The following is a 16,546-nucleotide window of genomic DNA, read 5'->3' as shown; positions in this document are numbered from 1 at the left end:
CGATTGTAAGTCGCCCTGGATAAGGGCGTCTGCTAAGAAATAAATAATAATAATAATAATAATAATATGAGAGGGTTCTGGTGTGTTATTTTGTTTCTTAAACCTCCTCGAAAGCCTACATTCAAGAATAAATATCCTCAACAGCTCATCATAAGTATCTCAAGATCTTGTAATAAAAGGCAAGGTTTGCTATCACGTCTGACAGCGTGGTGCACAACGCTAAACATGTTCGGTTGTCCTCAATGTCATTTTGTTGTTCCCAGTTTGGCCACAAGGGGCGGTGTTCTTCCAGACCCACAGTGTGAAAGCTGACCCCCCCCCCCCCCCCTCTCTCTTTTTATTAAAAGGCAATGATATCAAAAAATCTAGCTGAAAACTTTTTTTTTTTTTAATTAGGTGTTTTACTAGCGAGCAGTTCAGAGCTCATTTTAGTTATATATTGTATATAGCTATACTGTAGTTTATTGCCTAATTCAAAAGTTACAATTGTATTATTATATACACTAACCATCACCCACTAGCAGACCTTGCAGTCTGTATAGTCTTGCAGTCTGCAGTCTTGCTGGCTGGTGTGCTGGTCCCAGTACCTGACTCCCACCACTGGACTGAGTGAGGGGCTCCCTGTTGCCCCCTGCAGGAGGAGGAGGGAACTGGCGTATTTTACATTAGCACACACAGAGCAGGAGAAATAATAGGAAGAAATCGGGTTCTTTTTTTTTATTATGCTACCAAAAAATGAAAACCCCAGAACCTTTATATATATATCCTGTCTAATATGTATTGCCATCACTTCACAGGTCTCATATTTACAAAACAAATGTAAATAAATAAGAATAATAAACAGCATCTCTTTAAAATAAACACACCCATTAGCACACTTGCATTTTCATTTTAAAACACGATATCTGGTACTGCTTTCGGTTAAGAGAAGCTCTCAGTTTGTATGCCTGTTTTCACAGATTATCTGTTTGCACTTCCTGTGTCATTTCACCTTAGCAGTGTCTTCTGGGTTATGTTAGGTGTCAGTCAGTCAGGGAAGCAGCTGATTGGTTATTGACAGGAAAGAAGCCGGTGAAGTCATGTGGGCAATTGCACTCTACAGGAAGTATAAGACAATCTAAAACCGTGGCTTCCAAGCAGAGCTTTCTTTAAGCGGCTTGCTGTGACGTCTTTCTTTCAAAACTGCTTCTAAACGTATGATAAGAACACGCTTTATTTTTATAAACACACTGACCTTGAATAAAACACAAAGCTTGGTTTTACATGGGAAAAAAACAAATATACAGTAAAACACATCTATATTCAGCAAGTCAGCAGTGCTTTCAAGATTCATTTGAAGCAGGTAGTGCTGCCTATCACTATGGGTGTGAGTCTGTATCTAGTAGGGTGTGGGACTCAGATAGCGCACTGCACTGTATCTAGTAGGGTGTGAGACCCAGGCAACCCCCTCTGTCTCATAGGGTGTGGGTCCAAGGTAGTCTCCTCGATCTATCTGGTTGTGAGTCCCAGGCAGTCTCCTCGATCTCTCTGGTTGTGAGTCCCAGGCAGTGTCCTCGATCTCTCTGGTTGTGAGTCCCAGGCAGTCTCCTCGATCTCTCTGGTTGTGAGTCCCAGGCAGTCTCCTCGATCTCTCTGGTTGTGAGTCCCAGGCAGTGTCCTCGATCTCTCTGGTTGTGAGTTCTAGGCAGTCTCCTCGATCTCTCTGGTTGTGAGTCCCAGGCAGTCTCCTCGATCTCTCTGGTTGTGAGTCCCAGGCAGTCTTCTCGATTTCTCTGGTTGTGAGTCCCAGGCAGTGTCCTCGATCTCTCTGGTTGTGAGTCCCAGGCAGTCTTCTCGATTTCTCTGGTTGTGAGTCCCAGGCAGTGCACTGGGTCCCAGATGCTGGCTGTCACAGATAGTACCCTGCGGGCGGCCCCGGGTACAGCAGCACTGCTCCCAGCTTGCTGGCAGCGCTGGCACCGTGCTTGCGGAAGTATCGCCTCAGCGCAGGGCTGCCTGGGTGGCGCTCACGCATGTGCAGGAAGTACTCCTCCCCGCTGACGGAGGTGAAGCCGCAGTCCTCGCACACGAAGATCTTGGAGCGCCGCTCACGGTACGCGTACTGCTGAGTCACACCGTGGATCTTCTTCAAGTGAGACTCGAGGGAGCAGCGCTGAGTGAAGGCCTTCTCACAGAGCTCACAGCCGTACGGACGTATACCTGAGAGAGGGGGGAGGAGAGGGGCTTAGAGAGGGCATGGAGAAGGGGAGAGGGAGGTAGAGAGGGCGTGGAGAAGGGGAGGGGCTTAGAGAAGGAGTGGAGAAGGGGAGGGGCTTAGAGAGGGATAGAGAAGGGGAGGGGCTTAGAGAGGGATAGAGAAGGGGAGGGGTTTAGAGCGGGATAGAGAAGGGGAGGGGCTTAGAGAGGGATAGAGAAGGGGAGGGGCTTAGAGAGGGAGTGGAGAAGGGGAGGGGCTTCGAGAGGGATAGAGAAGGGGAGGGGCTTAGAGAGGGATAAAGAAGGGGAGGGCTTAGAGAGGGAGTGGAGAAGGGGAGGGGCTTCGAGAAGGATAGAGAAGGGGAGGGGCTTAGAGAGGGATAGAGAAGGGGAGGGGCTTAGAGAGGGAGTGGAGAAGGGGAGAGGGGGTAGAGAGGGAGTGGAGAAGGTGGGAGAGGTAATAGAGGGATAGTGTGGGGAGGGGGGTAAAGAGGGAGTGAAGGGGAGAGGTAATAGAGGGATAGAGAGGAGGACGGGCTTAGAGAGGGAGTGGAGAAGGGGAGAGGGGGGTAGAGAGGGAGTGGAGAAGGGGAGAGGGGGTAGAGAGGGAGTGGAGAAGGGGAGAGGGGGGTAGAGAGGGAGTGGAGAAGGGGAGAGGTGCTTAGAGAGGGAGTGGAGAAGGAGAGAGGTAATAGAGGGATAGAGAAGGGGAGGGGGGTAGAGGGAGGGGGGAGACTCCAGGGAGCAGTGCGGAGTGAAGTCTTTTTCACGCACTCACAGAGGTATTAAAACATACCTGAGATGAGAGTGGAAGTTAGAGATGGGAGGGATGAGACAGGGGGAGAATGAAGCCTTTCTCACACAGCTCAAAACACCAGTCTAGTGCTCTACTTCAAGACTGCTGTATATCTTTGTTTCAAGCTGTGCTGGGTTGTACGGTGGGAGAGAGCGCCCCCTACCTGTGTGCGTGCGCATGTGCCTCTTGAGGTCGAAGGTGTCGTTGAAGCCCTTGGCGCAGTAGCAGCACACGTGCTTCTTCACAGAGCTGTGACACTTGAGGTGACGCGTCAACATGCGCTGCAGCGGAAACACCTTGTTACAGACCGGACAGAGGAAGTCACCATGCGAGTGAGCCAAGCGACCCTGAAACAAGGGGAGAGGGAGAGACCGGGGTTAGATACAACACACACACACACACACACACACACACACACACATACACACACGCATACACAAACACACGCACACTGTGAATACACACAGACAGGCAGAGACCAGGGGAGAGGGGGAGACCAGGGTTAGATACAACACACACAGTGAATACACACAGACAGACACCTCTCTCTCTCTCTCTCTCTCTCTCTCTCTCTCTCTCTCTCTCTCTCTCTCTCTCTCTCTCTCTCTCTCTCTCACCTTGGCTCGTGGAGTGGGATGTGGGACCACATTGGGGTTGTACTGATGCAGGCTGTCTCCGGGGGGCTGTTGTTGCCCCCCCAGGTCGGGAGTCTGTATCCGCCACTCTTCCGCTGTCTTCCCCTCACCAGTCTCTGACTCTGGGGCTGGCTCGAGGACAGGGGCTGGCTGGGGGCAAGGCTCTGAAGACGGAGAGAAAGAGAGAGAGAGAGAGAGAGAGAGAGAGAGAGAGAGAGAGGTGAGCCTGGTTACTTTTTAATGGTTACTTTTTAAAAACAGACATTTGCAGAAAGTGTCACTACGTCACCATATTAGTCTTTGAACTGTACTGTAAATACACTTAAACAGAATATATATATATATATATATATATATATATATATATATATATATATATATATATATATATATATATATATATATATATAGTATAGCGTGCACGGGGAAAGGCAGCAGGTGACGTAATCACACACACAGACATAAGCCCGATATACGCTCCTTGCAAAGTTTCCGGCTCTTTTGTACAGCGATGTCGGCGCTATGCTTTAGTGTGAGAGGTCTCGGATTGCCTCGCCCTGCGTTAATCGAGATCTCTACACCATGTTTCGCGTGCTGTTGGGAAATGTTCTGTGGTTTGCAAGTCTACTGAGATACATACAATAATAATAATAATAATAATAATAATAATAATAATAATAATAATAATAATAATAATTAGCAGCTTCACTATTGCTCATCTAGACTGCTGTACTGCATGGATTTGAAGGCTCACTTGAATTCCAGGAAATGCACCAGCTTTATATTATTGTATAGTCGCCACTGAATTACAACACGGTAACGATTTTCAAAGGCAGTATGCTGTTATTTGTTTGTTTGTTTGTTTGTTTGTTTTGTTTTTGTAACGTGTGAGGCTTGGTGGTCCAGTCGGTACCTGGTTCAATCCCAGCTCAGCCACTGACTCAATGGCCCAGAAGTCTGAAACTTGCTGTCTTAACCCGACTCATAAAATGAAACACTGTTCTTGCTGTTTAGTTTAGTTTAGTTACATAAAGGTGGCGGAATAACTATTCAGTGTTTAAAATGAGAAACCTCTATGATAATGATGCAAATTACATTTCAGGATTTCAATCAAGGAACAGGTGTGATTGAAGTACATCAGGACAAAGAGAAAAAAAAAGTTACAGAGCTTATTTTTATGTAATTCTGTAAATGTATTAATAATAATAATAATAATAATAATAATAATAATAATAATAATAATAATAATAATAATAATAATAATGTATTTTTCAATTATAGTTTCATGAACCAGGTTACACTTTATATAAACACTTGAGTGACAAAGCTATGAGTGATACTGGCAATGCATAACCTACATCCTCTTTAAGTGACTCTACAGCAGCAGTTGTGATGTCTGTAAGATGCTTTGGATAAAAGCGCCTGCTAAATGACTAATTAATAATAAAACACAGCTATGGTTAATTGCTTGCTTTATTTAAACAAACATTGCTTGTTTTTCACTCAGTTCACATGCATCGCTTTATCCAATCACACAAGCCTCTCATTGCGATCACATGGTGATCAGCGTGTGGGTATTTTCTAGCCCTGTCTTATTATTAAAAATTTAAAACGCAGACCTGGGGAACAAACAACAAACAATGAAGCTGTGCATTGAGACAGCTTGATGAATGGGGCTGGACTTTGAAACAAATACAGAACTTAATAAATAAACTGATTGTTCTGTATACCTGTAATATAGCATTTTTGCTCCCTGTTACATATGTGATGTCATACATGATCACCCTGTATGTAGGTATGTCACTTGCAGCATTGTAATAATACTGCATCAGTAAAGTCCTGCTCACTGCTATAGATACACTTTAGCAGTGCTTACCTGGTATGAATCCGTCTCCATGCTGCTGTTCAGGGGTCTCCCTCCAGCGTCGAGCCCCTGACAGACTCTGTCGCTTCTTCACCAGGAACGAGCGTGGCATCTTTCCAATGGACCGGCTTCACTCTCCCTCCTTCCCAGTATACATGAGTCTCTCCACACCAGTGCTTCACTCTCCCGCCTTCCCAGTGCCGACAAACTTCCAGCTTCAAAATGGATACCAGTCCCTGTCACGCTCACTTTCTCTGTCCCTATAACCTTGTGTACCGTGCACCAATTAAAAAATGCTGTCCTTTACTACCAGTAGATACCAGTTTCTAGGTCCTAACCCTAAATACACAAAACACCCTCAATACTATCTTCCAGAAAAATAATACGTTTCCCAGTTACTGACTATCAAAATTCTTATCAGTCCCTAACTGGCAGTACAAATCAGTTTCTCTATTCTTTACTGAAGCATATAAAGTAATTCCTCCCAGGAAAACGTTTCCCAGTATATCGCTATTCCTCACTATATCTCTGATCTTCACTATTAGATACCAGTTGCTTTATCAGTAACCTTGCTTTGTGTGCTGGGCTCGGTATTCCAGTTATGAACTGTTCTGTTATAGATGGTATATTAGAAACTTTATTTGTTCCCTCCCCCTGCCTTCTAGCAGTGATTTTCCTAACCCTGTCTCAGCCAATGGCAGACGCACAGTAAGAGTGTATTTAAAAGCACCCTTGCATTAACAGTCCCTGTTCCACTTTGCATGTCGCTGTTTGCAAATTGAATCGCTGAACAGCCAATGACAACATCCTCCCCATGCAAATTCACTGCAGACAGCCGGAGCATTTGGTTTTTCTTTGCTATTGAAACGATTGTTCTTGCAGCAGGGAGCATTCAAATTGATAACAGAAGTGACTTGCACAGATTATTTGATCAGTCCGACACACACCTGTTAGGTTGCTGTGCTGTACCTGAGTAAGAACAAGTTGAGTCTGGAAGCACTTTTTAAAGAAATCTTCACAAGGTGCAAATAGTGTGCTAAGAGGGGACATGCTTATGGAACTTCATCGGGACAGCTAGAGAGCTTCAAAATGCTGGAACACCAACATGGTTAAAGATAGTCTACTTGTTCCTAATATTCCATTCTTGATGCATATCCCCTAAGGCGTGTCTCTTCTAATTCTCAAGTGCAAAGAAGGGCTAATACTTAGCCTTCTCGTCACACTGACAACTCTGTTTTCTAATTCCTAGACATGGGAGGGGTTGGGTGTTATTGAAAGGCTTGCTTTGCAGTGCAGAACAAGGTGGTAGAAGGTTTGCTGTGTTTTTTCTCTGCTCATGTCTGATTCCAGTTCACTGTGTAACCCGAGACCAGACTGCTTTTCATAACTGAAGGATTTGTTTCAAGACCTGTAATAGACCAGTTCATTCTGTCAGAGTGTGTACAAGCTAGTTTTACATGACAAATGACACATTTACCTATTAACCTTCCTCTGTTTGTGAAAGTCCCAACTGATCCCCTTATCCTTTCTGTCTCTACAGAAAGGATAAGGCTCTACTTTTATTAAACCTCTTAAAGCATTTTTGCTGAAACAAAAATTGTGAAACCTGATTGTCGCGAAAAGGTATTTTCATGCAGCATTAGGAGGTTATATACAGACATGCTCAAATTTGTTGGTACCCTTACAGCTCATTGAAATAATGCTTCATTCCTCCTGAAAAGTGATGAAATTAAAAGCTATTTATACTTGCATGCCTTTGGTATGCCTTTGGTATGTCATAGAATAAAGCAAAGAAGCTGTGGAAAGAGATGAATTATTGCTTATTCTATAAAGATATTCTTAAATGGCCTGGACACATTTGTTGGTACCCCTTAGAAAAGATAATAAATAAATGGATTATAGTGATATTTCAAACTAATTAGTTTCTTTAATTAGTATCACACATGTCTCCAATCTTGTAATCAGTCATTCAGCCTATTTAAATGGAGAAAAGTAGTCACTGTGCTGTTTGGTATCATTGTGTGCACCACACTGAACATGGACCAGAGAAAGCAAAGGAGAGAGTTGTCTGAGGAGATAAGAAAGAAAATAATAAACAAGCATGGTAAAGGTAAAGGCTACAAGACCATCTCCAAGCAGCTTGATGTTCCTGTGACAACAGTTGCAAATATTATTAATAAGTTTAAGGTCCATGGAACTGTAGCCAACCTCCCTGGGCGTGGCCACAAGAGGAAAATCGACCCCAGAGTGAACAGAAGGATAGTGCGAATGGTAGAAAAAGAACCAAGGATAACTGCCAAAGAGATACAAGCTGAACTCCAAGGTGAAGGTACGTCAGTTTCTGATCGCACCATACGTCGCTTTTTGAGTGAAAGTGGGCTTCATGGAAGAAGACCCAGGAGGACTCCACTTTTGAAAGAAAAACATAAAAAAGCCAGACTGGAATTTGCTAAAATGCATATTGACAAGCCACAATCCTTCTGGGAGAATGTCCTTTGGACAGATGAGTCAAAACTGGAGCTTTTTGGCAAGTCACATCAGCTCTATGTTCACAGACGAAAAAATGAAGCTTTCAAAGAAAAGAACACCATACCTACAGTGAAACATGGAGGAGGCTCGGTTATGTTTTGGGGCTGCTTTGCTGCGCCTGGCACAGGGTGCCTTGAATCTGTGCAGGGCACAATGAAATCTCAAGACTATCAAGGCATTCTGGAGCGAAACGTACTGCCCAGTGTCAGAAAGCTCTGTCTCAGTCGCAGGTCATGGGTTCTCCAACAGGATAATGACCCAAAACATACAGCTAAAAGCACCCAAGAATGGATAAGAACAAAACATTGGACTATTCTGAAGTGGCCTTCTATGAGTCCTGATCTGAATCCTATCGAACATCTATGGAAAGAGCTGAAACTTGCAGTCTGGAGAAGGCACCCATCACACCTGAGACAGCTGGAGCAGTTTGCTCAGGAAGAGTGGGCCAAACTACCTGTTAACAGGTGCAGAAGTCTCATTGAGAGCTACAGAAAACATTTGATTGCAGTGATTGCCTCTAAAGGTTGTGCAACAAAATATTAGGTTAGCGGTCCCATCATTTTTGTCCATGCCATTTTCATTTGTTTTATTATTTACAATATTATGTTGAATAAAAAATCAAAAGCAAAGTCTGATTTCTATTAAATATGGAATAAACAATGGTGGATGCCAATAACTTTTGTCAGTTTCACGTTATTTCAGAGAAAATTGTGCATTCTTCATTTTTTGTGGAGGGGTACCAACAAATTTGAGCACGTCTGTATATATATATATATATATATATATATATATATATATATATATATATATATATATATATATATATACACACACACATATGTATCCCTTCCCCAAGCAGTTTCAGTATTTAACAGGTAATGAATCTGACAAAATAATTCTGCATTCTAACTTTTTCAGCTTCCTTGTTAAGGATTTTAAATTCTCTTTCCGTACCTCAGATGTTCTGTCCCTTATTTCATTTGTACCAATGTGTACAAACCACAGGCTTTTTTTTTTTTTAAATCATGATTTATTATTATTATTTACTTCTTAGCAGACACCCTTATCCAGGGCGACTTACAATTGTTACAAGATATCACATTATTTTTACATACAATTACATTATTTTTTTTTCATACAATTACCCATTTATACAGCTGGGTTTTTACTGGAGCAATCTAGGTAAAGTTCCTTGCTCAAGGGTACAGCAGCAGTGTCCCCCACCTGGGATTGAACCCACGACCCTCCGGTCAAGAGTCCAGAGACCTAATCACTATGTGTACATTCCCTAATGTGTACATTCTTGATTCGATATCCTTGATTTAATATTGATTGTTGCTCCAGGGAGGCAAGTAACAGGCCTGTTTCAGGGATCTTTATGGCTGATCCCTTGTTGATTCAGGGATCTTTATGGCTGATCCCTTGTTGATTGCATGCAGTTTTATGTTGCTTAGCGAACTGGGGCACTTTTATTTTTTTGTTGGCACTTTAGTGGGCAGGGCGTCTCTATATGGGGCAATAAAGACCCTCCCGTAGTTATTTTATATTGGTTTTCAATGGGCTAGATTTGGAGTACCCCTGCACCCGTGTTTTCTATACAACATTCATTGTGAAGGAACAGTATTCTCCAGAGAACACAGTCTCTCCGCCCTCCTCATCCTGACTGCTATTCGAAGCGCTGGGTTTGTTTGAAGATGTAATCCCAAAGGTCTTTGTCAGCTTCAGTTGATCTAGCAGCTTTGTAAAGTGCAACGGCACACACGCTATGCAAAGCGTCTTCACAGAGATGAAAAGGAGGGCTGCACCTCACACACACACACACACGCTGCTACCTGTCTCTGTGTGAATAAAACCACACATTTCTAAAAGGCCTCGCCACAGTTTTATTTCGTTTTGTTTTTGTTGTTGTTGTATTTATAACAGAAAAAAAGTTCAGTTAGTTAAAAAAAGAAACCAAACAAAAAGCTGACCCCTTACGAAACATATTTTGAAATGCAAAACCATTTGGAATCATTTAGATGAGAGGAGGAAACAGGACAGAAGCCAGGTTGTTTCTCACTCAGTTTTCTAGAGTTGATTATTCCCCTCTCCTATAATGTGAATTCCCTTTTAGACCTGTGATTTTAATATACATTACATGATGATAAAGCAACACTGTACATATACAATGTGCATTCTACCTGCTCTATGGAAATGCATTTATTATTATTATTATTATTATTATTATTATTATTATTTATTTCTTAGCAGACGCCCTTGTCCAGGGCGACTTACAGTTATAAACATAATATACATTTCAAGAATCACAGTACAATTATTAATACAATTAAGAGCAAGATACAATGACTTCAGTTCGAGCAGATAACAGTGTCAGTGATAGTTACATCAGGGTACGATTAAATGCAAAATACTACAGATTAAATAACACTTGACAGATTACAGTACTCTAAAGTACAGGATTAAATGCAGTAAAATAGGGAGCAGATAAGTGCAAGTAAAGTGCATTAAGGAAGAGTGATAAAGTGTCCAGAGGGAAAAGAGGAGTTCTACAGGTGTTGTCTGAAGAGGTGAGTCTTGAGGAGGCGCCGGAAGGTGGTCAGGTACTGGGCAGTCCTGACATCTGTAGGAAGGTCATTCCACCACTGCGGGGTGAGGGTGGAGAAGGAGCGGGCTCTGGAGGAGCCTTGTAGAGGAGCCTCGTAGAGGAGGTAGAGCCAGTCTTCTAGAGCAGGAGGAGCGGAGAGGTCGAGTGGGGGTGTAGGGAGAGATGAGGGTCTGGAGGTAGCTGGGTGCAGTCTGGTCAAGGCATCGGTAGGCGAGTACAAGAGTCCTGAACTGGATGCGAGCGGTGATCGGGAGCCAGTGGAGTGAGCGGAGCAGTGGAGTTGCGTGGGAGAAGCGAGGTAGAGTGAACACCAGGCGAGCAGCGGAGTTCTGGATGAGCTGGAGCGGACGGGTGGCGGACGCAGGGAGGCCAGCCAGGAGGGAGTTGCAGTAGTCTAGGCGGGAGAGTACCAGGGCCTGGACCAGGAGCTGGGTGGCGTAGTTGGTGAGGAAGGGTCAGATTCTTCGGATGTTGCTCAGGAAGAATCGGCAAGTGCGTGCCAGAGTGGAGATGTGCTGGGAATAAGAGAGGCAGGGGTCCAGGGTGACTCCGAGGTTCTTAGCGGAGGAAGAGGGAGAGAGTGTGGTAGATTCCAGAGGAACAGAGATAGAGAGCTCAGAGGAGGGGGAGGAGGAGGGAAAGAAAAGGAGGTCAGATTTAGAGAGATTAAGTTTGAGGTGATGCGAGTGCATCCAGGAGGAGATAGGAGACAGACAGGTAGAGATACAGGAGGGGATGGTGGGGTCAGAGGGGGGGGGGGGGGGGGGAGGAGAGGAAAATCTGAGTATCATCAGCATAGAAATGGTCTGAGAAACCACAGGATGCGATGAGGGGGCCCAGTGAGCGGGTATAAAGAGAGAACAGGAGAGGACCCAAGACTGACCCTTGGGGGACTCCTGTTGAGGTGGGGCGAGGTGTGGAGGTTGCTCCATGCCAGGTTACCTTAGTAAGTGCGGTTGGAGATGTAGGAGGAGAAACAGGCCAGGCAATGTATTATTATTATTATTATTATTATTATTATTATTATTATTATTATTATTAATAATAATAATAATAATAATAATAATAATAATAATAATAATAATAATAATAATGGTAGAAAGCGTGTATGTACTGTTGCTATTGAGTTATGTGTGTTTAACTGTGTGTTTAACTGTCTGTACTGCAAAACTTGAAGCGTTTGGCTGCTAGGTTTTCTGTTGAAGGCTAGTACAGTGATGATTGTGTAAAAAAAAGTTTTGCCTCGCTACTCTCGGCAGGTTACCCCAGTTTTCAGTGTTGGACGCGTTGCTGTGCTCCGTGTTTAAAGCCGTGCACTGGGTTGAGGAGAGCGCTGTCTTGTGTAGTCTAATGAAGGGGTGCAGCGATCCCGGATCCCGGTTGCCTCGCTCCAAGCTGACCCCAGCGCATTTTCCTAACCCCCCTCGCTCCCTCGCACGGCAATCATTTGCATGCAGTGCGGCTGCAGCCTGCGCCAGGAAATGCACAGTTTAAGGGCAGTTATTTCGTTACATGACTTCGTGAAAGAACGTTTTTTTGTTTTGTCTGTTGTAATGAATTAAATAAAGCTTTGTGTGCGTATTCAGTGTTTCAGAAGCCACTAGTCTAGAGCACCGAAGAGATTTCCTGGATTATAGTCCCTATTCACAAACATTTAAGGACTGGGTTTTGTGTTTGTTTTTTGTGTTCTCTGATGAGAATGAACTTCTAACACTCGAATAGTTCAGAATAGTTTTGTAAAATGCAAACCTATGAACAAATATTGAACATTTAATTGGAAATGTAAATGTATTATTTGGATGAATTTATTATAAATGTCTGATAAATACTTGTACAATAAACTCTATGCAGTTTTTATATATACATATATGTACATAGATTTAAATAAGAACCTCTGAAAACATATATAGCATTTATTTACTTTAGTGTATATTATGAAAAGCAATACACGATAGTTGTATTTGTCTTGTATTAAAAGCATGTAGTGAGCTTTGCAAACAGTAAAGTTCATATAGTTTAACAATGCTTGGGGGTCCAGTGGTTAAAGAAAAGGGCTTGCTAAAAGGAGGTCCCCAGTTCAATCCCAGTGCAGCCACTGACTCACTGTGTGTGAACCTGAGCAAGTTACTTAACCTCCTTGTGCTCCGTCCTTCAGATGAGACATAAAACAAACGAGATCCTATTGGAAGTGACTCTGCAGCAGCGGTTGTGATGCATAGTTCACCCCCCTAGTCCCTATATGTCGCTTTGGATAAAAGTGTCTGCTAAATTACTAAATAATAATAATAATAATAATAATAATAATAATAATAGTGCGTGCCGCTGAGTTGTATGGTTCAGTGTAATCTTGTAAAGTCAGTGTGAGAGGACTGTGGATTCAGCTAACCTTGTCCTTGCCAAGGTTATTCAAATCACAGTTTCAGGCAGAGAGGAGAGAGGCCAGGCTTAGGGAAATCTAAGCTTGGGAAACAACACCGTTTTTGTTTATCATTTGAAATCCTGTTGGTCACAGAGAGGTCAACCTGCACAGGACAAACCTTGACTCACTCCCCCTGTTCCAGACAGGACAAACCCTGACCTGCGAATCGCTTACTGTGGCTTGTAGGGGTAGAACCGCTACCTACTTGCTAATGTTGAATAGTTAAGGTAAAAATAATCATGCCAAATACACTAAGACTTGCAACCAAGGGACCAGCTCACTCACGTCATGGAAGAGTCAACCTATCATTCAGAAGAGGCGTTGCACTGCTAACGCAGCTCAGTCCATTTAGTGAGCAATGCAGAATGTACTGAAACTGTTCACAAAACAACAAAGCAAGTGCACGACTGCTTGAATGAACTGAGTGGCTGATTTCTCTGCAATTTGTTTGAACTCTTTAGCGGATTCCTAAACGTTTAGTAGCATTGAAATGAACTGTCCAAAACACTCAATCTGAATTCTGAGGTAAAACAAGTAGACAAGCCCTGTGCACTGATGAAGCCACTGACCAAAATGTTGTCTACTTCAGTTTGTTTTTTTATAGCTTTACTTTAGTAAACTAAACTGCACTGTTTTCACTTCACAGGAGCGCAGGTCTCTCTCTCTCTGTGTGTGTGTGTGTGTGTGTGTGTGTGTGTGTGTGCTGGTGAGTCTTTCCAGGAAATCAGTTCAGTGTCCTGTGCAGGGAGTGGTTACAGTCAGCCCCTAACTGTATGCAAGTATGCAAAGCTTCTGCTCTCTGTTGTTTTTCCAGGGAAATGCAGGGGGGTCAGCTCATCAATCCTGTTTTCAGGGCTTCTGAAATCAGTGTTTGTTTTGAGAAATCTCCGCACATTTCACAGAGAGCAAAAAATCTGTGCGTGTTAAGGTGTTCTCTAAAAAAAAAAAAAAAAGCAATGCTGGTGTGGAGTTTGAGAACAAGAGAATTTGTTGCATGTTACATCTACACTATTACCCTTACTTTACTAATGTATTTAAATTAATGGGTTTATTTTAAAACAGTGTATTTCAGAACGTTCTAGTCCACACTGCAACAAATGGCCAAAAGAAATGGTTTCGGTTGATGATTAGAAAACAAGAACTTATAGGAAATGAAAGATGATTTCAAATTTGTCAAGGCACCGACTAGAGGGGAGGCATGCCTTGACTTAGTCTTTTCAAATAATGAAGACAGAATAACTAAAAAAGAGGTCAGAGAGCCATTGGCAAACACAGACCACAACATGGTCTCATTTGAAATATTTTTTAAAACACCAAAAGTAATGACTAAAGCTAAGGTTTACAATTTTAGAAAAGCAAACTACGAAGGTATGAAACAGAGACTAATAGAAGTAGATTGGAGTAAAATAGAGAAAACATCCACAGAAAAAGGATGGCTGTTTTTTAAAAATGTAGTACTAGAGGCACAAAACAATTACATCCCAAAAGTAGACAAATCTAAAGCTAAAACAAAATAGCCAAAATGGTTTAATAGATCAATTAAAAAAAAATATTCAGCGAAAAAAGGCACTTTACAGAGCGTTTAAAAGGGACCAAAAACAAAGCACACAGAAAGAGTACTTGGAACTGCAAACACAAGTCAAAAAGGAAGTTAGAAAGGCCAAGAAAGAGATAGAAATCAATATTGCTAAGGGGGCTAAAACCAATTCCGAAATGTTTTTCCAATATTATAACAGCAAGAGAACATTCAAAGACAAGGTTAAATGTCTAAGAGACACAAATGGCAAAATCATAGATGAAGAAAAAAAAAATAGCAAATATATTAAATGATTACTTTTCACTGGTTTTTACAAAGGAGGACACGGACAACATGCCCCACATGTCGACCTGTTCCTATCCAGTTTTAAATAACTTTAGCATAACAGAGGCAGAAGTGTTAAAGGGACTCGGAGCTCTTAAAATAAACAAATCCCCTGGGCCAGATGAGATCCTCCCAATAGTACTCAAAGAAATTAAAGAAGTTATTTACAAACCGCTAAGCAAGATCATGCAACAGTCTCTTGACACAGGGGTTGTACTGACAGACTGGAAAATAGCAAACGTAATACCGATCCACAAAAAGGGAGACAAAACCAAACCAGGTAACTACAGACCAGTAAGCCTGACTTCTATTATATGTAAACTTATGGAAACTATAATAAGATTCAAAATGGAAAATTACCTATATGGTAACAATATCCTGGGAGACAGCCAGCATGGTTTTAGGAAAGGGAGATCATGTCTAACTAACCTACTTGACTTTTTTGAGGATGCAACATTGAAAATGGATAACTGCAAAGCATACGACATGGTCTATTTAGATTTCCAGAAAGCTTTTGACAAAGTCCCGCATAAAAGATTAATTCTCAAACTGAACGCAGTAGGGATTCAAGGAAATGCATGCACATGGATTAGGGAGTGGTTAACAGGTAGAAAACAGAAAGTACTGATTAGAGGAGAAACCTCAAAATGGAGTGAGGTAACCAGTGGTGTACCACAGGGATCAGTATTAGGTCCTCTGCTATTCCCAATCTACATTAATGATTTAGATTCTGGTATAGTAAGCAAACTCGTTAAATTTGCAGACGACACAAAAATAGGAGGAGTGGCAAACACTGTTGAAGCAGCAAAGGTCATTCAAAATGATCTAGACAGCATTCAGAATTGGGCAGACACATGGCAAATGAAATTTAATAGAGAAAAGTGTAAAGTATTGCATGCGGGCAATAAAAATGTGCATTATAAATATCATATGGGAGATAGTGAAATTGAAGAAGGGAACTATGAAAAAGACCTAGGAGTTTATGTTGACTCAGAAATGTCTTCATCTAGACAATGTGGGGAAGCTATAAAAAAGGCTATCAAGATGCTCGGATATATTGTGAGAAGTGTTGAATTTAAATTAAGGGAAGTAATGTTAAAACTCTACAGTGCATTAGTAAGACCTCACCTAGAATATTGTGTTCAGTTCTGGTCACCTCGTTACAAAAAGGATATTGCTGCTCTAGAAAGAGTGCAAAGAAGAGCAACCAGAATTATCTCAGGTTTAAAAGGCATGTCGTATGCAGACAGGCTAAAAGAATTGAATCTATTCAGTCTTGAACAAAGAAGAATACGAGGCGATCTGATTCAAACATTCAAAATCCTAAAAGGTATAGACAATGTCAACTCGGGGGACTTCTTTGACTTGAAAAAAGAAAAAAGGACCAGGGGTCATAAATGGAGATTAGATAAAGGGGCATTCAGAACAGAAAATAGGAGGCACTTTTTTACACAGAGAATTGTGAGGGTCTGGAGCCAACTCCCCAGTAATGTTGTTGAAGCTGACACCCTGGGATCCTTCCAGAAGCTGCTTGATGAGATTCTGGGATCAATAAGCTACTAACAACCAAACGAGCAAGATGGGCTGAATGGCCTCCTCTCGTTTGTAAACTTTCTTATGTTCTTATGTTCTAAATATTGT

General features: G+C 42.2%; 1 protein-coding gene across 1 annotated transcript; it reads right to left on the bottom strand.

Annotated features, from left to right (window-relative positions):
- Positions 1 to 771: 771 nt before the first annotated feature.
- Positions 772 to 6,084, bottom strand: LOC117414530 (putative transcription factor ovo-like protein 3). The gene is made up of 4 exons (XM_034024307.3): positions 5,504 to 6,084; positions 3,610 to 3,791; positions 3,156 to 3,339; positions 772 to 2,199 (listed from the first exon to the last, which is right to left on the bottom strand). Exons 1-4 carry the CDS (start codon positions 5,601 to 5,603, stop codon positions 1,889 to 1,891), a joined length of 777 nt encoding a protein of 258 aa, XP_033880198.2. The 5' UTR covers positions 5,604 to 6,084; the 3' UTR covers positions 772 to 1,888.
- Between the last annotated feature and the right edge of the window lie 10,462 nt (positions 6,085 to 16,546).

This window comes from Acipenser ruthenus, chromosome 7 (assembly GCF_902713425.1).
Source record: "Acipenser ruthenus chromosome 7, fAciRut3.2 maternal haplotype, whole genome shotgun sequence".
In the NCBI taxonomy this organism is placed as follows: domain Eukaryota; kingdom Metazoa; phylum Chordata; class Actinopteri; order Acipenseriformes; family Acipenseridae; genus Acipenser; species Acipenser ruthenus.
The sequence above is the reverse complement of the archived record's forward strand: the minus strand, read 5'-3'. Positions and strand labels throughout refer to the sequence as shown.